The sequence below is a fragment of the Ciconia boyciana genome, chromosome 7 (genome assembly GCF_034638445.1).
Source record: "Ciconia boyciana chromosome 7, ASM3463844v1, whole genome shotgun sequence".
NCBI classification, from domain to species: domain Eukaryota; kingdom Metazoa; phylum Chordata; class Aves; order Ciconiiformes; family Ciconiidae; genus Ciconia; species Ciconia boyciana.
The window spans coordinates 21,547-43,367 of NC_132940.1; the positions used below are offsets into that span (position 1 = coordinate 21,547).

General features: G+C 52.7%; 2 protein-coding genes and 1 long non-coding RNA gene across 16 annotated transcripts; 1 reads left to right on the forward strand and 2 right to left on the reverse strand.

Annotated features, from left to right (window-relative positions):
* Positions 1–2,701: 2,701 nt before the first annotated feature.
* LOC140653999 (uncharacterized) lies at positions 2,702–12,542 on the reverse strand. 9 transcript variants are annotated; one of them, XM_072866877.1, is made up of 8 exons: positions 8,545–8,928; positions 7,292–7,466; positions 6,565–6,638; positions 5,839–5,960; positions 4,549–4,647; positions 4,032–4,172; positions 3,672–3,934; positions 2,702–2,991 (listed from the first exon to the last, which is right to left on the reverse strand). In XM_072866877.1, exons 4-8 carry the CDS (start codon positions 5,920–5,922, stop codon positions 2,913–2,915), a joined length of 666 nt encoding a protein of 221 aa, XP_072722978.1. In that variant the 5' UTR covers positions 5,923–5,960; positions 6,565–6,638; positions 7,292–7,466; positions 8,545–8,928; the 3' UTR covers positions 2,702–2,912. The 9 variants fall into 9 exon arrangements, 8 of the variants coding, with proteins under 8 accessions (XP_072722978.1, XP_072722979.1, XP_072722977.1 ...); XM_072866878.1 differs by lacking the exon at positions 7,292–7,466; XM_072866876.1 differs by lacking the exon at positions 8,545–8,928 and having other exon boundaries at positions 7,292–8,404.
* On the forward strand, positions 12,063–14,539 carry LOC140654002 (uncharacterized). Its single transcript, XR_012043318.1, has 3 exons — positions 12,063–12,366; positions 12,473–12,788; positions 14,413–14,539. It is a non-coding gene; the product is annotated as an uncharacterized lncRNA (long non-coding RNA).
* Positions 12,778–19,828, reverse strand: LOC140654001 (N-alpha-acetyltransferase 20). 6 transcript variants are annotated; one of them, XR_012043317.1, is made up of 8 exons: positions 19,630–19,799; positions 19,371–19,395; positions 19,176–19,266; positions 17,820–17,955; positions 16,664–16,809; positions 15,935–16,002; positions 15,149–15,236; positions 12,778–13,012 (listed from the first exon to the last, which is right to left on the reverse strand). XR_012043317.1 is itself a non-coding variant. In XM_072866883.1 (7 exons), exons 1-6 carry the CDS (start codon positions 19,680–19,682, stop codon positions 15,151–15,153), a joined length of 537 nt encoding a protein of 178 aa, XP_072722984.1. In that variant the 5' UTR covers positions 19,683–19,790; the 3' UTR covers positions 12,778–13,012; positions 15,149–15,150. The 6 variants fall into 6 exon arrangements, 4 of the variants coding, with proteins under 4 accessions (XP_072722984.1, XP_072722986.1, XP_072722985.1 ...); XR_012043316.1 differs by lacking the exon at positions 12,778–13,012 and adding an exon at positions 14,520–14,947; XM_072866883.1 differs by lacking the exon at positions 15,935–16,002 and having other exon boundaries at positions 19,630–19,790.
* Between the last annotated feature and the right edge of the window lie 1,993 nt (positions 19,829–21,821).

Genomic DNA, 21,821 nt, shown 5'->3' on the forward strand with positions numbered 1-21,821 from the left:
CTTTTTTTGCTGCTCGCTGCTGCCTCCGCGTGGACGAGATGCAGTACTGCAGCTGCGGAGCTGCGCATGCGCGGTGGTGCATTTTTTGCCGAGCTCGCTGCTGCCGCCGTGCGAACAGAGGTCGGTACTGCAGCTAGGAGTCGCGCATGCGCGGTGGCGCTTTTTTTCTGCTCGCCTCTGCCGCCGGGTGGACAAAAGTCGGTACTGCAGGTGGGGAGCCGCGTTGCGCAGTGGCGCATTTTAAAGTGCTCGCTGCTGTCGCTCAGGGGAACAGGGTCGCTACTGCAGATGGGGATCTGCGCATGCGCGGTGGGTCTTTTTGGCTCGCTGCTGCAGCCCGGTGGACAAATGTCGGTATTGCAGCCCGGGCGCCGCGCATGCGCAGTGGCGCATTTGTGTTGTGCTCGCTGCTGCCGCCCGGTGACCAAAACTCGGTACTGCAGCTGTGGAGCCGCGCATGCGCGGTGCCGCATTCTCAGGTGCTCGCCCCTGCCGCCCTGTGGACAAAGCGCGGTACTGCAGCTGGGGAGCCGCGCATGCGCGGTGGCGCCTTCGCCCGACCTCGCTGCTGCCGCCCTGTGGACAACAGTCGGTACTGCGGCTGAGGACGCGCGCATGCGCGCTGAAGCATTCGTTTTGTCCTCGCTGCTGTTGCCCGGTGACCAAAAGGCGGTACTGCAGCCTAGGAGCCACGCATGCGCGGTGCCGCTTTCGTTGTGCTCGCTCCTGCCGCCCCGTGGACAAACGTCGGTACTGCTGGTGCGGCCCGGCGCATGCGCGGTGGCGCATTTTCCCGTGCTCTCTACTGCCGCTCAGGGGAACAGCGTCGGTACTGCAGCTGGGGAGCCGCGCATGCGCGACAGCGGTTGTTTGGGGTTTTGGGGGGGTTGTTGTTGGTTTTTTTCTGCTCGCTGCTGCCTCTCTGTGGACAGAAGTCGGCACTGCAGCTGGGGAGAACTCGCTCTGCCTTGTTGCCATTTAAAATTTCTTCATCTACATCCTCTTTTTATGCACTTTTAAACTCCTTGTTTTAGTCATATATATGAGTTCTTTTTCTATTTTATAACCCTATATACCTCGATTTAGATTTTTTTCATATTCTACCATCCTTTCTTATAAGAGAGTAGACAGAGGGCTTTCTTGTCAAATCTTTTTACGTATATATACATAAAATTTTTCAATATACATAAAAAGGAGAGATTTTTCTCTACTTCAATGCCTCACACCCATATTTACAGGTTTTCATTATTTAATCCCTCGCCCACCAATTCTCAGGCATTTGGGGGCTGTCACCCCCCTTTCGGGGGGGTGAACTGTCCCGTGACCCCCCCCCTCCCCCCACTCAACCTGCTCCTCTGCCACATCACCATCGTCCCCCCCAGTGACATCGGGGTGCCCCAATAGACATCATCACTCCCCAGCCTCCCCTCTTCTCCGTCACACCCAAAAGACAAACAAAACAAGGGAAACTGCCCCAACTGCCACCTCCTTATGTCACCGAAATCGGGAATCAAACTCCTTCACACCAATGTAGTATTAAGAAGCAGGCATTCTTTACTACGGCACCGGATGCACGGGGGATCGCTCCACCTACCGTGCATACCGCAGGTTACATCAGCCGAAACTTATATTGTCCAGTTACATACATATGCATCAAGTCTCCTGGAATGATAATGCATATTCATTCTATTTCCCGGAACTAATTATCATACTTGCGTGGTCATTACGCATGCGTCCTTGAGCTCCGAGGGGCTTCCGTGGGGGTCTCTGGTGGTCCTTGGTGGCCGTACAGGTGCGTCCTTTAGTCAACCCCTTCTTCTGGACATGCGCAATCCCACCTTGCTTATGTAACTTGCTCCCCTTCTTCATGGTGCATGGTTCCTAACAATGATTCGGCACCCTTAGCACAAACCAATTATTCTAACCACCCTTGACTCTTTGTCAAGATGGGCTGGGGCTGTACTGGGAACGTAGCAGCATGACCGTACTACTCCTTGTCCAATTGTCTTTGGGCATAGTAGCATAGCCATAGCCATAGGTGTACAAACACAATATTAAAGCATTGTCTAACCTGCTCCTATCTCTATGTTGCTTAGTTACAAAAGAACAAACTAACAATTTTGGTTACATCTGGTTACACTTACTTTCATCAGGCCATTTACAGATGTACATGCCCCACCAAAAAAGGGGAGCTCCGCTAGAAAAATAAAGGGGGGGGCAGGCCCCCAAATGCTTGCAGCCCCCCCAGCCCCTGTCCCGCAGCCTGGCAGCCGCCCCACGCCATAGGGGAGCGTGCCCGAGGACGGTGCCACGTCTCTCGCTCGGCCTCTGCTCCGCCATCTTCCCCCTCCCTTCCCGCGCTGCGACGGGCTCCCCAGGGCAACAAACGGCCCCGGTCCCTCTCGGCCCCGGGCTCTCCCCACCACCTGCGGGGCACCCACCGCACACAGAGCCAGGAGCCTCCAGCCACAGGGCTGGCCCCTGACCCTCACCATGCTTCACCACCCGCAGGGAAACCTGGCCGGGGGGATCTAGGGAGCACCACCAGACGCTTACAGCAAGACCGCTGAAAAACAAAAACCCCACATTCCCTTTCAGCACATGAAAAAAAACCACCACAGCAGAAAGTACAGGGATTCAGTCAGAATAAGGGATAGGAGAGGAGCTGAGCTAAAGCAGGATTCTAGGGAAACAGGTCCGCTCCAGATACAGCGCACGCTTTAACAGCTACACTGACTGCAACGCTTCAAATCCCTATTGAGACCAAGTGGTAGGATTTTCAACACCTTCTTCACCTAAAAGTGAACGCTCTTGCTGCTCTCGGAAAACGTCTCATCCCTTCCTTCCAGCACTGCTGCAGGGAGACAGCCCGGTGTCCTGCAGCCTCACCGGGCTGTCATCAGAATCTACGCTTACGGATCCAGATCCACCACAACGGCTACAGCCCTCGCGCTGCTGCTGCTGCACGTCTTGCTGGCTCGGTCAAGAAAGCTGAAAGGGAAGTGTAAACCTTTAGAGAGTAACATGGAAAATAAAGAACACATCTCAGTAATTCACTCTACGCTAAAAAGGTGGCCGTATGTTTATATACATCCAACAACAGGACTCACACTAGAAAAGCATTTGAGTTTCCTTTTGCATTCATTTAACTTGCACAGCTGGGATACCGTTAAACCATCTCTCTCCAAAATGCACGGTTATTATGTGACCGGGGGGGGTTGTGCGCTATGTCCCTCCTAGTGACATCTGCCCAGCTGCGCTGCCCAAGAGAGACGCTACTGAAGCGCCAGGGAAACGCACCATGGAAAGAGGGGCAGAAATAAAGCACTGCAGAGCACGCCGTCAAAATACTGGGGAAAACCCCGTAACGTTCAGTTGCCTCTCTCTTGAAACATGGAGAACAAATACCTCACTGCTGAAATACACCTCCTAAGTTGCATGCCACAGCTATTGGGCAGTTACAGTTTCAACAGTGCCAGTCGCTTTGTCCATGACACCGTTTTAAATTCTGTTTAAAGTTCCAGTTTGATAGAAAAGTCAGTGAGATAAGAGATCCCCCAGACGGTTTCACTGGGGGGGGAGGAGGAGGCGCAGAAATCAAATCCCCAGTGCTGCAATACATCAGGCTACCAAAAGGGACCGGCAGATTTGCTAATGGCTTTTGGCTGTACCGAAGCATGCAGAGGAACGCCTTTCCATCATATCTCGGCTGTTGCAACCGAGAACCAAAGACCAGCGATGCCATCAGCTTTTGGAAGACGTGCTGGGCTTGGGTCCTTGGAAGGAAATTGACTTTTCTGGGTGTTTTTAAAGAGAGTGAAAAGTCTTGCTGCTGATGACTTCTACTGGCACGTCCAGCCGCTCCGATGGGAAGTTCATCAAATGCAACTTCTTTGAATGAGAAGGATTGCCAGTCGGGAAAATCTCTTTCCAACTGAAGTCAAAAACTACACACCGTAGCTTCAGGAAAAAGGACCTTCTCGAAGCAGTAACTCACCAAAACCACATCAGGACTCACTGGCGGTACTTACAAGGCTGCTAACGCTTCTTGGGAAAGCCTGGAAAACACGCGGAAGCGACGCCCATTTGTCCCGTTTTGGCCACGTCTCTTCTTTGACCTTGACGGCTTTTCGTACGGATGCTAGGATCGCAGTAAGGCTTTTCAAGTACTGCTACAAGACATTTTAAAACCTTACTGACTGAAAAAGCAGAAAGCTTTTCCCAGGAAAACAAAGGCTCTTTCTTCTGAACACCTGAACTCTTCCCAACAGTTTCTTTCCTCTTTTAGTACAAAATTATTTTCACAGTATCATTTCATAGGAAGCGCACAGAAACAGAAGATTACGCTTTCGGGAAGAGAAAAGAAACGGAGGGAAGTCAGCTTTGCGTAGGCACGCTCCAGAACACGCCTTTTCCCATCCGTAGTATTTGTGTTGAAATACTTCACAGAAAAACTACAGGAGGAGAGTTGGCACATTCTTCACCTTAACTTTCAAGTCCCCGCTACGAGTACCTTAGGAAAAACGCAGGCACACATCGTAGACATACCGTGGACTTGCAGACCACTACGGATCCTTTCCGTCCGTCTTGCGCTTTCCTGGCAGAAGAAAGGGCGACCGCGGCGAAATGGTGGCGGCTGACATTCTGCTGAGAGAGGAAAAAAAACCCTTTAGCATAAAGCTGGGTAGGAATCTAAAGCTTCCTTTTTTGGTGAAGGCTGGTGAAGACTACAACTGAGCAGAGGAAAAAGTGTTTTGCATCATCTTCGGTACAGTTGATGATACAGGCCCCTAGAGTTTGTGCACTTTTTAGACAACCGTGCCTTTTTTTGACTCACGTGCAGCTTTGGTTTGCGCAGCAAAAAGACGCAGCAAAAAGCGCAGCAAGAAGACGGCACGCCCTCAGACCCAGAGCACAACCCTCCGGACGGCCACACGCCCCTCGCTGTTTTGATGAGGAGCCGCCGAGCATCCCTGCGAGCACAGCTGCACGCGCAACATCACTTTCACCTACGCTGATTTCAGCGGATGCAGTTTCTGAAGCTTTACACTGAAAACCGTATCTTGACACTTCGCCACAGGAGAAGCGATCTGTAACCAGAACCCCACAAAAACCTAGAAACACCACTTGCAATCCCACAGCAGCGACAGCTTCAGAACTATTTAGACCAGGAACAAGGGAGAAAAATAACACCGCTTCATCGCGCGCACGGGAAAGCGGCAGAGAAAAGGGTCAGCATTCGTAGCCCTCACAGGAAACAGGCATTCTCCTTCCCTTCCTAAAGCCCTCTCTTGGGTCTAAATACCGCAGCACTACCGTGGCAGTATCGAGAGCAGGGAACAACAGCCCCACCGCTGGACGTTTACGTAGCGGCATACATAAACAGAGGGACACGTTTTGCCACACACAACCCTGAACTTCCTGAAAACTCACGTTTACCAAAAAAAGAGCCGCTTGGAGCATACTGCCCAGCAGCGTTTGGCAATAAAACTGCCATGTGGTGGACCCACGCAAATTGCTCGGTAACTTGCTATTTGCTTCCCGTTGTTTTTCTTCCTTCGGAAATTCTACTTGCGGCCAAGTTATTCACTACGGCTTCAAGCATTGACCTTCCTGGGATTACCAGCACATCTACACAGGCAAGTAACTTACCTGCTCTTCTACCATTGTCCAAATTCCAATTACAGTCATGAAAGAGGAGTGAGAGAGAAGAAAAGGAGAGCTCAGGCAGCAAGAGAGCTCTGCAGGCTGCCGCCACTCAGCGTCGCACTCTTCTTTTTAAACCACACACACGCGCCCCCCACAAAAAAACAGACCAAAAACCCCGTGACCTTGTACCTTTTTTCTTTCAGAGCTCATCCCTGTCTCAGAACGCCGTCTTGTCAAAGCGTGAAGTGCAGATGATCTGTAGCCCAATGACATTTGCGTGCGATGGATACGTGTTCAGAAGGAGTCCAGATCTGTAAGACAGGTGCCAGTTTGGTGGGTTTAATAATCATCACTCGAGTGTATTGACGGACACGTTTGGGAGGAAACTAACTGTTGTGGTTTAGCCCCAGTCGGCAATTAAGTGCCACCCAGCAGCTGGCTCACCCTCCCCCCCAGGGGATGGGGGAAAGAAGCCAAGGAGCAAAACTCAGAAAACTCGTGGCCTCAGATAAGAAGAGTTGAATCATTGGAACAAAATAAGAAGAAGAAAGAATTATCATGAGAAGGAAAACAACAAGAGAGCAAGAGAGGAACAAAACCCAGGAAAAAACAAGGGATGCAACCCCTCACCACCCGCCGACCGATGCCCAGCCACTCCCCCAGCAGCGATCCCTATCCCCCGGCCAACTCCCCCCAGTCTCCATACTGAGCGTGACGCCAGATGGCACGGAATAGCCCTTTGGCCAGCTTCCATCAACTCTTTTGGCCGTGTCCCCTCCCAGTTTCTCGTGCACCCGGCAGAGTATGGGAAGCTCAAAAGTCCTTGACCGGTGGAAGCATTTCTTAGCAACAACTAGAACATCACCGTGTTATCAACATTATTCTCATCCTAAAATCCAAAACACAGCACTCTACCAGCTACTAGGAAGAAAATTAGCTCTATCCCAGACGAAACCAGGACACTCATTCCCTTTTAAACGCAGCGTCTCCTTGGGGGAAAAAAAACGTGTTAGAGACGGAAAAAAAAAAATGACAACTCGGGGCTCCCAACCACCACCGAGCAGTGGGGAAATTAACGAAAGTGAAGACAAAGAGCAGCAACGCTGTAATCCTGATCACGGACTTCAGAGACCCTCCAAGTCTACACCTCAAGCCTAGGAATGACTAGTCCTTTTTTGGAAGGACAAACTTTTTTTTTTTTTTTTTTTTTTTTTTTTTTTAAAGTCCTAGACTGAAGGCTCCACGGAAGAGAATGCGGATTGACCCACAGCACAGCATGCCATCAACACTCTAATGAAAAAAAAAAAAAAGGAATAAAAATCAAGTTGAAATGTCAGTTTCCATCACATTTCACTCATTCTATTTCTACTGGCATCTAGGTGCTCCAAAATTAACTTGACTGACACCATAGTTCACTAACAGGGTAGTTGTGCATATAAAAAGAAAAGGCTCTTGCCAACTTGCCCATAAAGTTAGTCTGAACAAACAGAAGAGAAACACTTGACCCTGAAGAAGGTAACAGGCAGCTCTTCATTTATCCGAGATGAAAGTTCATTCTTTTACCCGAAAGGAAAACCTTCAGAACTGCCAAGGGACCAACCCAGGAACGAGGCATGCTCTGTTACCCGCAAGTCTTCATCACCTTTTCTGCACTGGCAGCAGATTTGCCTTTTCTCTGGGTTTCAGGTGGAGCATCTGCAGCGTCCCTGAACTCGCAAAGGTTTCTCCCCGCTCCCCTGGCCCCATACGCGCGATTCCCTGAGCGGCAAGCGGGACCGACCACGCGGGATTTTCTGCACGTGACGCCGAAGGTGACACTGGGAAAAGAGGAGGCAAAAAATGATCCTGTTTGTCACACCCAGCCGACGGGGAAAACACAGGGGAGGGTTCTGCCAGAGGGGCCCTGTGGGGCCAGGCCGTGCACCCCGGCAGCTCCAACCGACCGGCCCCTCTCCCCTTTGCCAGGTACTGGGGAGACACCGCTGCCTCCCGCCGCCGCCTCGCCCGCGCCCCCTCGCAGCGGGGCTGCCCCAGGAGAGCCGGGGCACCCCCACCTCGCCCCCACCCCCAGGAACGGGACCGGGAGACGCCCTCCACGCAGGGAGGGGCGCAGGGCGTGGATTTAATCCCCGAGGGAAGAGGCCAGGCTCCCCGCTGGCAGAAGGGCCGCTCGCCTCCCTGCTGCTCAGAGACGCTTGCTGGGGACAGCCCGGCCTGCGCCCGGCCGCTCTGCAGCCCCGCTGGGAGCGCAGTCCGGCCGACGGATGCTCCAGCGAATAGACGCTCCGGCTCACGGCCACCCCCGCTCAGCTAACGTTGCCTCTGGCTAACGCACGCTCCAGACAGCGGACACCCCATCTCCTTCCAGCTCCTCCTCGCTACAGCTCTGGCTAACCGAAGCTCCGGCTCCGCACCGAAGCTCCGCTGGATATCAGCTCCTTCTCCTTACGAGCTCCAGCTATTTGCCACAGTCTGGGCTTTGGACAAGGTCGGAAAGCGGTCGCTGTCAGAACTGGAATATGACTATTAAACATCACAGCTGTACGCTGTGGAAATACCGATTCATTACTTTGCACGATTAAGTACTTAAGAACTATTCTCAGCAGCGTACAAAGAAGAGCTGGGCTCCAAGAGGGCGTGCGGGCCCTGAAAAGCACCCTTCCCCCCCCAGAGACCACCTCAGACCGAGAGGCTGGCCCGGGGCACGCCAGCCTCCCGAACTCTGGGCTCCGACGCGACCAGACCCCCACCCTCCAGGGAGGGTCCGTGCACCCTGCCCACCCTCTGCTTTCCCCCGCAGCCCCCAACGCCTTCCCCCCGCCCTGCGCAAACAGCCAAACTGGCTTCTGCTTTGGGCCCCCAAACCAGCTCCCATTTCTGAGCCCACAAACCTACCTGCTCAGCCTGTTCTCGAGTCCCAAAAATGCAGCACTTCACCTCTGCTCCTCAGCCCAAAAACATACCGCTCCGTCCCCTCTGGCAGGTCCTGAAAACGCACGACTCAAGCTGTTTCTCAGCCCCAAAGTCAGCCCCCTGAGCCTCTTTTCAAGCCCCGCGAACACAAGACCTGCTCTCCATTTTCAGGCCCCAAACCAGCTCACCCTCTCTGCTTTCCGACCCCTTTGCGGTCCCCATGCGTGATGCTGCGGGGTGGGGGGAGCGGAGCCACCCCACAGCCCTGCACCCCCAGGGCCACACGTGCACTTTTTGGGAGCGCTTGGGCACTGCGGAGGGCCCGGCCCCACACCTCTGCGGGGCCGCACCAGCACAGGCAGGGCATCGCTTTATCACGGCTGCTTCCGGCTCGCTTTCTCCGGCACTGGTTGGGGGTGCCGGGCCCGCACCCCAAACCCCCGCAGCCCCAAGCACCCCTGCGGGGAGCCGGGCCCAGCCGCCTCCAGGAACCCCCACCCGCCGCAGCCGCGGCCCTTCCCCGCCACTCCGGCCACCGGCACCCGCCCGGCACCGCAGGAGCCCCCCGGGCCACCGCTGCCCGACCTGCGCCGGGAGCGGCAGAGGCTGCCCAGCTCCACAAGCAGAACCTGACAGCCAGACGGGGCTGCCCCTACTCCCCCCGGCTCGCACACGGGCTTGGCCCCAAAACCCCCCGACGAACCCCAGGAGAGCGCTCGGCCCAGGGCTGCTTTTTCTCCCGCCAGTCCCAAGGGAACAGAGCCTGCACCCGCCCGCGGAGGCTCCGGCCAGAAGATCCCACATGCCCCAGAGCGCGCCCGGCCCCTCACCCACCCCGCCCCTATTTAATACAGCGACAGGGAGCAGGACAGAGGACTGCAAAGAGAAAAATAAGACCAGGGAGAAGACTGAGTTGCCGAGAGAGAAAGAACGGCCAAAAGAAAAGGTCAGAGAGGTAGAGAAATCAAGAACAACGGGGACGAGGAGCCCTGCAGAGAGATGGAGCAAGAAAGTGCAGGGTCAGCGAGCAGGACAGAGGGGTAGAGAGGTGGGGGGGAAAGGAGAGGAAGAAGAACAGAGGAACGTGACGGCGACAGGGCGCAGGACATACAGACAGAGAGAGAAAAACCACAGGGAACAGGACAAAGGGACTGGGAAATCAAGAAAGGGTCAGATTTGTACAAAGAGACCAAGAAGGAAAAAGAAAAAAAACAGCCATGGGCTAGAGGACAGAGGCAGAGGAAGAGAAAAAAGGCCCAGGGAGCAGGACAGAGAAGGAGAGAAAGGAAAAAAGGGAGAGCCAGCTGGACGGGGAGGTATAGCAAGAAATGACCGGACAGGCAGCAGGACAGAGAAATAAAGACAGAAAAAACGGGGCGGGGAGCAGGACAGAGGTGGGGAAAGAAGCATTGGGGCAGAAGGATAGAAAGAGAAAAAAGAAAGACAGGAAGAAGGATGAGGGATGATAGAGAGGGGGAAAAACAAGGACAAGGAGCAGGATGCAGACTGTCAGAGAAAGACAGGGACGGGGAGCAAGACAAGGTGATACAGAGAGAGAGAAAAGGGACAGGGAGGCGGGACAAAGTGAAAGACAGGCAAAAGTCAGAGACAGGCAGCAGGACAGAGATGGAGGGGGAAAAGCCTAGGATGGGCAGCAGGACAGAGAGATGGAGAAGGAAAAAACAGCACTGGGCTGCAGGACAGAGATGGAGTGAGAAAAAACAGTGACAGGGAGCAGAACAGAGTGACAGAGAACAAAAAAACAAAGAGGGAACAGGGCAGAGAAATGGGGGGGAAGGCAAGGAGGACAGAGAAAACAAGAGAGGGGTGAGGGGATAGGGAGCAGGACAGAGAGATGGAACAAGAAAGGAAAAAAGGACAGGAGACAGAAAAAAGGGAAAGAGAGACAAGGACAGGGAGAAAGACAAAGGGATGGAAGAGGGAAAAAAATCGTGATGGGCCGCAGGACAGAGATGGAGGAATTCAAAAATAGACACAGGGAGCATGACAGAATGAGAGAGAAAAAAGGGACAGAGAGCAGGACAGTATTGGAGGAAAAAAACAACTGTGATGGGCAGTGGGAGAGAGATATGGAGAAAGAAAAAATGCTGAAGAAGAGAGAAAGGAAAGAAGGGACAGCCAGCTAGACAGGGGGATACAGTTAGAAAGAATGGGAGAGGGAATGGGACAGAGAAAGAAAGACAGAAAAGACAGCGAGAGGAAGCAGGGCAGAGGGACAGCAAGAGGAAAAAAAAGGGACAGGGATCTGGACAGAGATGGAGAAAAAGTCAGCAGGGACAGAGGAAAAGAGACAGAAGGAGCGACAGGGAGCAGGGCAGAGAAAGAACAATCAGGACAGCAGCAGGATGGAGAGGGAGAAAAAAACCTGGGATGGTCAAGAGGACAGAGAGGAACATGAATATGGGCAGGGAGCAGGACAAAGGGATATAGCAAGAAACTACAGGACAGGAAGCAAGACAGACCAACAGCCAAGAATAATGACAACGAGAAAGAGAGAGAGAGACAGACAGACAGACAAAGATTGTGAGAAACACAGAGGGGTGGCGAAAGAAAGAGAGGTCTTAGAAGCCCTGCAGAGAGATGGAGGACAAAAACAAAAAACCACCGGCAGCCCCAGGGGAGGAAGGGACGACCGTGTCCTCAGCGCAGCCTCTGGGAGAGGGAAAGAAGAAGCAGCCACCGTTATTACTGCAGATCGCCCCCGGCTGAAGCCTCTCCTTCTGCAGGGGCTTCTAGAGAGGCTGCCATTTCCCCCTACTGCTACTAACCGCACCCACATTAAGGGATAGTCCAGCGCATTCGAGGGCCAGCTCGCTGCCTTCCCGATAGGGCTCGGGGGTGGCCTAGGCCTACGGGACAGGCTTCAGGGGAGGTGCTGGAAGCTTGGAAGCTGCCCATCCTGCCACCCCAGGGCGGCCAGGAGTCAGCCCTGCACCCGCCGAAGGGGCTCGCTCGCCTCACCGGCGGCCCCGGCCCTCACCCGCCGCCACGCTGCTCCCGAGCACGGCGCATGCGCCAGCCATCGAGCGCATGCCAGAGGGTCCAGAGCCCCACACAGCGCCGAGCGCGGTATGGCGTGCCACCGCGCATGCGCAGCGCTAGCACGGCAGTCCCGAGTGTTGGTGGACGGGCCGCAGCAGCGAGCCCAAAGGCATACGCTGTCGAGGCCGAGCCGCACCGCTGTTCGGGGAACGGGCGCAGCGGGAAGCCCGCAGGAAACTACGCGGAGCCGGCAACAAAACTGCGCCGCGGGGGCCGCGGCGGTAGCAAGGACTACGCCGCGCCGCACGCGCCCGACAGCAGTGCGGCTGCCCTGCAGCCCAGTCCGCAAAAACTACACCTCCCGGCACGCGTTGGCAAACACAGCGCGGCCGCCCAGCAGCCGAGGGCCAGAAGACTACAGCTCCCGGCATGCTCCGGGAACCAACATGGCCGACCGGAAGCCCCGTGCCCTAGGACTACAGCTCCCGGCACGCCGCGAGAGCCGGCCTTCCCTGCTCGCTGACCCCGCGGGGACACCGATCCCCCCCTCCCCCGCCGCCGCACCCCGCCGGCCTGCCGAGCCCCCAGCTCGGCGCCGGGCAGCCCCCGCCGCCCGGCTCCGGCTCCAGACAGACAGTTCCCGCCGCCGGCTCCGACACGGCGCAGTCCCCCAGTCCCCGCCGCTCCGAGCCTCTGCCACTGACCCCGCGCCCTCCTCGGGGCTTTCCCGGGACCCGCCGGTCGATCGTGCGGCCCTGCCACCGGACCCAGAGTTCCCCCTCCAGTGCTACCCGCCCCTCGGTGAGCTCCCAGCGCCCGCCCCCACCCGGCCTCAGCGCTCGGCGCCGCCCGGGGCGTTCGCGGGCCAAGGAGCACCCGGCTCCGCTCACCTTCTCGCTCGGTGCAGGTGCAGCCGCAGCCCGGCAACGCTCGGCGACCACTCCGCTCCTCCCTTGGCTCACACCGGCCCCTCCGCGGCCACCCGGGCAGGACAGCACCAGCCCCGCCACCGGCAGCCACCCCTTGACAGGGAGGGGCCGTCGCCATCGGCCTCGCCGCCCGCCCCTGGGGCTCCTCCAGCCCCGGCCCACAGCGGGAGGCCAGCAGGAACAGGGGGCCATCGCCCGACCCCCGCAGTGCGTCACCTCCTCCCCTGGGCTCCCTCACAGCCCCTGGCCCGGGGCAAAGGGAGTGCAAACACAGCGGGGAGGGCAAAGGAGACGGTAAGTGTTTATTCAGTCACACATGTAACAAGTCCCCGGAGCGAGTCTGCTCCAGGGCTGGGGGCCCCCGATGCTCCCCCTGCCCCTGGGACACCTTGGAAGTCATTCCCGGAACCACACTCATTAGTCCAGCAGGGAACAGACGTTTGGACACCGGCTCCTGGAGCGATGGGCTGCTGGGCAGAGGTGGAGGCTCCCAAAAACGAGGAGCAGGGTGCAGGACACTAGAAGAGAGGAGAAAAGTGGCAGCTGGCTGGACATGGGGGGGTGTAGTGAGAAAGCATGAGGCGGGGATGGGGACAGCAAGAGAATGACAGAAAAGACAGGTACAAGAAAAAGGACAGAGGCGCAGCGAGGGGGGGGGGAAGGAAGCGGGACAGAGATGGAGAAAGAAGTAGCAGGGACAGAGAAAGAGAGGCAGAAGGAGGGAGTAGGAGCAGGACAGAGAAAGAAAAATAAGGACAGGGAGCAGGATGGAGATGAAAAAAAAACTGGGATAGGCAGCATGACAGAGAGGGATTAAATAAGAAAAGGGAAAGAGGAGGGAAAGAGGGTCAGGGAGCAGGACACTGGGACAGAAAAAGCAAAAGGGGCAGCAAGCAGGACAGAGTGGTAGAGACACAAGGACAGAGGGAGAGAGAAAGAGGGAGACAAGGACAGAGAGAGATAGTGACACGGGGACTGAAAGACGGGGCAGGGAGCAGCAGAGAGAGGTGGAGAAAGAGGGATGGGGAGAAGGGCAGAGGGTTATAAAGATAAAAATAAAAAGAGAGAAGGATTGAGGAGAAGAGACAGGTACACGGAAAAAAGGACGGCGAGATGGAGAAAAATAGGGTCAGGGAGCAGGACAAAAAGAGAAGGAGGAGAGGAAGAAGGAAGGAAGGATAAAGATGGGGACAGGGAGTGGGACATATGGAGAGAGAAAAAATAGGACAGAGAACAGGGGAGAGGGATTGAGTAATACAGAGAGAGATGCAGACTGGGACAAAGAGATGGAAAAACAGTGATGGGCTAGAGGACTGGCTTCTGACAACCTGTCACTCCTGATGTCACTTTCATGGCCTCCAAAATGGGACATGGCACAAGACAGAGGAATGGGGCAGTGAAAGAAAAGGCACAGGGAAGTTTTTAAAAAGAAAAAAAGAAAAACCAAGAGAAAGCAAAATAGTGATGGGGAACAGGATAGAGATAGGGAGCAGACAGAACAAGAGAGGACCAAGAGAGATAGGACACTGGACAGAAAGCAAGAGGAAAAAAGGGACAGAAAGCTTTCTGTAAGGATGGAAGAAAAATGGGAACAAAAACCAGTATTTATTACACAGTGTGACTAATTAAAATGTAAATAATCTGCCAGCTTGAACAGAACTGCTCACCATAGTGGCTTAGCCTGTACCTCATCTAACTTAGCATCTGTTTCTTGGCAGGGTACACAGGACTATAAAACCCATGATAAAACATGGAGGGAGAAACATGCTTACAGAAGCTAAATGGATTATGTGCACAAGATTTTATATTACTTAATCCTAGCTTGTACGGTCAATTAATACTCTGATTTCTGGAATTTGCAGAAGTGAAATTCACATTTATCCATGTTTCTCCATTTAAAAAAATTGTATTATCTCAGTGTTAGATATAGGGTCGTTTGAAGATGCTGTGAACATAAGGAGAGACTTCTCTTTTGCGGGTTCCTTGGAAATCCTACATTGACCTTGAAATTGAGCAAGAGCAGCATGAGAAAACAAGAAATCTTTACTGCAGATTACTTCAGTGGACAACAACATATTAAGATATGTATGTGTACCCAGAACACAGAATTTGTCTTAAATCTGGTCTGTGGTAGAGAGCAAGTCTCGACAGCTGTGATTTTCTGGCTTTTTCAAATCAATAGTGAACATAATTTCAGTCCCGTGCCTGTGCCATGAAGAGGGGAAAGACACTTCTACATTACGTATAACAGGTTTATCTTCTATGCAAGTATCAATACATTGCTTCCCCTGCTGTGTTTCTTGGGTATTGTACAGTATTTTCATGGGTCATGAATAAATGCATTTGAAGAGTTTTTACTGTTACTGACTTCAGTTATTTTTGGTTTGAAAGAAAACCAAGAAAACACCATACATGAGGTAATTCCATTGTAATAGTCTCTGAATTTCCAATATCTGAAAGGAAAAATAATGGTGTCAGTGCAGGAGCATGCAGCCATTACCAACAGGAGCAGCATTAGTAAGCTTCTCAGTATTGCTTTTTGGTATTTCACAGGGAAAAACATTGAGCCTAAGATTTCTCATCTGTAAGTTCTTGGGGGCTGGGGGAGAAGGAACCTGACACTCTTAGTAAGTTGCCTGAGAATCACAGCTTACAGTTACTCAATGTCTTCTGGTCTCACAGGATGAGGCAGAGGTATAATTGATTTCTTCTCCGTATCCCTGGAAAGAGCTTTTCTCATATCTGTGGCAAAAGAAAAAAAATGCTATTATAATAAGACAGTCATTGCACAAAGCCATATTAAGTGAATTCTCTATTACAATAAGATAATTTTTAATCAAGAATATTTTATAGAATCATAGAATATCTCGAGTTGGAAGGGACTTGTAAGGATCATTGAGTCCAATTCCCTGCTCCTCGCAGGACTACCTAAAACTAACCCATATGACTAAAAGCATCATCCAGACGCTCCTTGCACTCTGACAGGCTTGGTGCCCTGACCACTTCCCTGGGGAGCCTGTTCTGGGGACCGACCACCCTCTCAGTGAAGAACCTTCTCCTCATGTCCAATTCTGAACTTCCCCCGACACAGCTTCATTCCATTCCCTTGTGTCCTACCGCTGGTCCTCAGAGAGAGGAGATCAGCACCTCCCCCTCTGCTGCCCCCCTTGAGGAAGCTGTAGACTGCAATGATGAGGTCCTCCCTCAGCCTTCTCTTCTCCAAGCTGAACAAGCCAAGTGACCTTGTAAGTCTTGCCCTCGAGACTTTTCACCATCTTGGTCACCCTCCTCTGCATACACTCTAATAGCTTGATGTCTTCAATGTTGTTCAGCAGCAATGTTATCAATTGGAATCAAGAACTGTTACCAAAACTGCACGAAACTCAAGTGAATGGAAAGGAAATGGCAGGCTAAAAGGACAAATATATGATTTAAGGCACCTGCAACAATGGTAGATGTCTGTCCATAGCTCCTGTATTTCATAGTACTCCTGCATATCAAATGAGTACTGCAGGAACAGAAAAGAGATACAGCGTGGCCATGTAACCCTTTGGGGAGGATACTTAAAGGAAAATCTAGAAAGAGGAAGCAGCTGGTACTTCAGTTTTGTTAACAGAATTAACATTAACATAATTGAATTTCCATGTTCCTTCCCTTTTAAACTGAAAATGCCACCCAATTCTCTGCCACTGTTGACCATTAACATGTGTAAATCTGTAGTTAGACATCTGAGAAAAACAAAGTTTCAAGTCCCTGTTATGGAAAGAAATGAGGAAAGCACTGCCATTCCTTTCATCAATAACATTAGCAAAAAGCCCAGCCGCTGGGTGTGAGCATTCCTCAGAAAGAAAAATTAGATAAGAAACTGTGGTTTTGTTTTCATCTTACCTACAGGATAAGTGTCTTTGTACTTACTGATTTATTCTTGTTTCATATTATTTTGCCACAGATGCTACAAAACACGTAAACTGCAAGATTAAGTTTTGTAACTGATGTAATCTTCAGTAGGAAAAGCTATCTAAAGGAGTATACAAAATCCCATTCATCAACAACTACCTGAACTTGTTTCATAAAAAAAACACAAACAAACACCAAAATCATACAAACAAACCCAGGAACCCATAACATGAGAATCCTTCTATTCGACTTGAGGCAGAACGAGTACTTACCATAAGCATCTTCATCTGGCTCTCCATTGCTAGCAGAGTAGTACTCTAATACCGTCCGGTACACACTGTAGCCTAGTTGCTTATACATATTTACCGCAACCTGATTTGATACTCTCACAAACAGATCGACGAAAAATCCACCCTTTCTTTGACAAAATAAAAACCAAAAAACCACAGTAAGGAATAGCAGATGAATGTATTTCCAAATAATAACCCATAACTTGTAATCAGACTAATAGCAGGTCTGATGATGTGGTATGCTAATCGAACATCTTTTGCACTGTAACAGCAGAAGCACTCCTTTACCAAGGGGCAAATCCAGTACAGGCACAAATTTCCTTTTATTTTTGTCACACGACCATTCTTTTACACCAGTCAGTGGGTTCAGAATTAGGAACAGAAAGAACAGGACAAGCTAAACACCCACACAAGCCTCATATCCCTAAGAAATTATTAAAAAAAAAAAAAAATCCACATTTTAGATTGCCTTGGCTTAGGGACTGCCTCCTTCAAATGCCAGGGCAGAGCGGTGGAATCAGTCACAGAATTCAGTTGCCTGCCAGGAGACAGCCCTTGTCCTCGCAAGGCAAATTTTTCAAAACGTCGTGCTATTTTCCGATTTTACCGACTACAGCGGGCTTGCCCTACCAGCACGAGTTGAGGACGTTTTCCTGTGGGTTCATTTGACACAACATTAAGTTTTTAGCAGGTACAAGCAACCAAGCACGAGATAGAAAGTAAGCCAAGATACCGGCTGCCATACAAAATTTGTTCAAGATTGCGCCTGCGGGAATCGCACAAAGCCCACAATTACTGAACGAGTATGTCGGAGGCCCCGCGGCAAACAGTGCCGACGTTTCATGAAGCTCTTTTCCTGTCAAGAAAAGGACCTTTTAGACGGTATCTCTGTTGGAATTCAGGCTGCTTCCTACTCATTCTGGTCAAGGTAGCTTTCACAGAAACCCTGAGAACTTAAACCACCAAGCAACATTTTTACTTCTTGTTCTCTACCTATGGGGAATTTCAGCAAAGGAGAACACTACTTAAAGCAAAATTCTGGGTCTGTTTCACGCAAATCAAATATCTAAGCCTTAGACAGGTGTCTGTAGAAAGATTTACTTTAAAAGATAAATTTAAAGATAAGTAGAGTACTCACTTTTCTGAAATTTCTTCCAGTAGTTCCATCAATTTAGCAGCCAAACCCAGCCGTCGAAATTCCGGAGCAACAGAGAGAGCAGTAACATGCCCATGCCATTCTTCCCTAGCCACAGAGCCTTCCGCTTTGCCCATTACTGCGAACATACAGAGCATCAGCACAGTAGCACCTTTGCAATAACACACCTCCCACAGCTACGCACCTTTACAAAAGAACCGAGCAGCGTGTAAACAAACATTGCAATGGTTGCGGTAAGGGCTCAAACAGGGATGCCGATGTTATCACTCTGAGATTCAACAGCCACTAAAAATGTCATTTTGCTCCAGTATTACAGGAGTTTCTTGACTGGTGTAAGAAAAAAGTTTGTTGAAAATACATTGTTTGAAGCATGATTCCAAATGCAAACGTTAAGCAATTCTCGTGAGTCTTTAACTGAGCGGCATTCAGGATCTGACTAAAACAATGGCGGAACGGAGGGCTAGAAGCCCAAAACTAACTCACCATCCTGGCAACTATGGGAGACTTTTGGTGACTGTGGGGGAACTGAGCTTGGGAAGCTTTGCCCAGTCTGGCAACAGAAAGCTAAGGCCCTGCAAACACGGTACGTTTAACCAAAAAAAAAAAAGGGGGGGGCGGGGGGGGATATGTTGTTTTGTAGTTCCTCTGCTTTCTACACAGAACCAAAGCAGTTTTAGTTCAGTAATGAATGTTCACACTTCCACAGGGTACTCTTACAAACATCAGCCACTGCTAATAAGCAACGGATGTAGTGGGTACAGAGAAACCTCCTGTCCAGCAAATGCTTTAAGCTTTTCTACGTTCAAGACTTTACTTCCCAGGTCCCTGTAAAGACCCTTACTCTGCCCTGCCCCACCCAACCTGTTCTATTTGGAATAATTGCTGAAAAACACGACCATTCCACAGCAAGTAAGCAAGTGACATCCCGACCCAGCGCTTTCCCTTACAGGACAATGCCAAAGCCAAGCCCAGCACTTTTACTTGCTGATGACTGACAGTGTGCGAGAGATCAGAGCTGGGTGGAGGGACTTAACTCCAGGATTACAGAAACGCTTGTACGCATACGTTCACCCATATAAAACCTGCGTGGACGTTACCACAGTCAAGAGTCCTTGCCACGGTAGGAACATCAAACGAAAAGCTACTGCTGTGAGTCCTACGTAATACCCTTAGACATTTATGAAACGGGAAGATGATACATAACATTTCTCTTCCCTGTTGGGTATTTGGAAAACGCAAAGAGTAAGAAAAACTCCCGCGTTATAATCCCCCAAATATGCAACGCAGTGAGACGGTAAGACCGGAGCAGCCGGCACCACGGAGTCCCGCCACACTCACTGTAACCCATCAGCTCCCCGCCGGGCGCCTCGGCGACAATGAAATACTCGGGCCAGTGTGCCAGGTACTGCAGGTAGAAGGGTATCCCGTACTGGGGTGCTCGGTTAAGGAGCGAGCTGTCGCCGCCATGGCTGCTGCCGCCCGCGCTAGGCCCCGCGCCTCCTCCCCGGCGGCCGGCGGCAGGGGGAAGGATACGGTCTCCGTCAGCGGGTCCAGGTTGCTGCGGGGGGAGAGCAACGCTCACCACGGGCCCGGGCCCTGCCCGCCGGCCGGCCGGCCGACCGAGGGGGCGCCCGGAGCTCCCGCGGGGGAAGGGGGGTGGCGGCGTCTGAGGGAAGGGGGAGCCCCTTGCGTGCGCCCGCGGGCCGAACATGGCGGAAGGCGAGCACGGGGCTCGGGTGCGGGGAGAGGAGAGGAGCGGAGAGAAGAGAAGAGAATGGCGGACGGCGCTCACATGTTGTTGAAGCGGAAGAGGTCGTCGCAGGTGAAGGCGCGGAGCGTCGTCATGGTGCTGGTGGTGCTGGTGGTGGTGCCGCCGCAGCCGCTGCTGCCGCCGCTGCCGGCCGTGGCGGTGCTGCCGTCCCGGAAGCGCTCTCGCCGGCCCGGAAGCACTCCCGCCGCCCAAGGGCCCCTTCCGCCACGGAACGGCGGCAGCGGAAGCGAAGCGCCCCGGCGCCGCCCCCAGGGGCCGTAGCGGGCAGAGGCGGCCGAGGGCTGCGGCTGGGTGCGGGCGCCGAGAGCAGCAGCGGGCGGCTGGGAAGGCTGAGCCCGCCTGCGGCGGAGCAGCGAGGAGCGGTGGGGCGGGGCTGCAGTGCTGGGAGGCCCTCGGAGTCTGGCTCCGGGGGACAGGGAGAGCTTGTGCAGCGCCCAAGGACGGCCCTGTGGCAACCCCCAGGCAGGACAGCTCCACCCCACGCACACACACAGACCCACACTGCACGCAACATGACCGTAATATGCAAGAACACCACGCACAAAACAAACAACTGCCGGAGGAGGGAAGATGCCGCCGGACAAGAAGTCCTATGGTGCCACAACAGCATGGCACAGATGCTCTACGGCGGACCTGGGAAACCCAGTCAAACGCCATGGCTTGTGACAGAAAGTTACTGTCAAAACTGGGACAACAGATAGTCAAGAAGCCAGCCACTAAAACCTAAGACTGTAAGGATGCAGGGAAGAAACCCCAGAAGAGAGCCCCGTGGAAACTGAACACTCAAGAGAAGAGCTGCTGATGCGGCCTGGATGACTGCTGCAAAGATGACCATCCGGAAACAACTGTGATGCAAAACACACAAGAGAGATCCACACTTCTGGCTTCGACTGCTAGACAAGAGGTCGGTGACTGGCACTATGACAATGAGGTGATGCGGTCAAGGCCCTACGGATGCCTCCAAAGGTGCACACCAAGCTCATTGAGCGCAAAGAGCAAGGGGTGAGCGTCAAGGCCTAATAAAGGGATGGTAGAGCAACGGTGGGCATCAAGACCTGATGGAAGGTATGGCACAGGTTACAGAACACAGACTACACAAACTACACCATGACACACACACAGGCTGGAACTGCCCTGCCTGGCACACACTCACATCGTACACAACTGACCTCTGTCTGCACCTAAACACAACTGGTCCTGAGCAGCCCTCTCCACGGCACAGACTTCAAACCCTGTTTGCCCTACTCTGCAATCCCTCTCCACCCACAGCATGTGCCCCTCAACTTAGCTTTCAGACTGCCAGGGAGTCTGATAGATGGGGCAATCCATCCTCGACGAGGAACACACTCAACCCCAACCCCTGCAGTAGCCCACGGGAAACACGGGGCCGTGGCCACCAGCGCCAAAAGAGGCAACCAGGTCTGCTGGGGCAGCAGAGATGCATCCCAGATCCAGACAGCAGCTTGCTGAAAGCTAAAGGAAGAGCGCAGGGGTGCACAAAAAGGAAAAGGGAAGAGTATTAAGGGGACAGGAGAACAAATGCAGAGCTCTTGGGCTGCAATAAAAGGAAAACCAAGAAAATATCAGGGGATGACAAGGGTAAATGGAAGACTCTGGGTGCACAAGGCAAAGGGAGAGCCCTGCTATGCATGGAAAGAGAAACAGCAGACCTTGAAGCACACCAAAAACCCCTGGGAAAACTCTGGGACGGGAGAAAGCTAAACAGAAAACTTTGTGGCACACTGTAAGACAAACACAGGGCTTGGGCATGCAGGCACACAAACTGTCTCAGACAATTTTGAGTTGTCTGGAACAACTCAAAATGTGAACTGAGAGATTCATAGGGCAAATGGAGGGCTCTAGGGCACACCAAACTACAAATGAAGGGCAAGGGAAATGCCCTGCAGCCCAATGAACAGCACTGGGATTCTCCGGGAACCCCCAGGGACCCAAAGGCATCTGAGAGGCCTTGGCACCAGCCTCCACCACCTCAGACACAATGGGAACCCTCTTCCCCTGGGCACTGTCCTCAGGCACTTTTTACTGAGTGCAAAGAGACTGCAGGAACCACAGCCATGAGTGCAAAGAATAAAACAATTGTTTAGTTAAGGCACATAAACAACACGTGGGAGTGACTGCCACGGGCCTCCAGTGCCAGTACCTCCCCCTTCCCGTGACACCTTCAGAGTCATCACTGGAGTAGTATTCCTCAG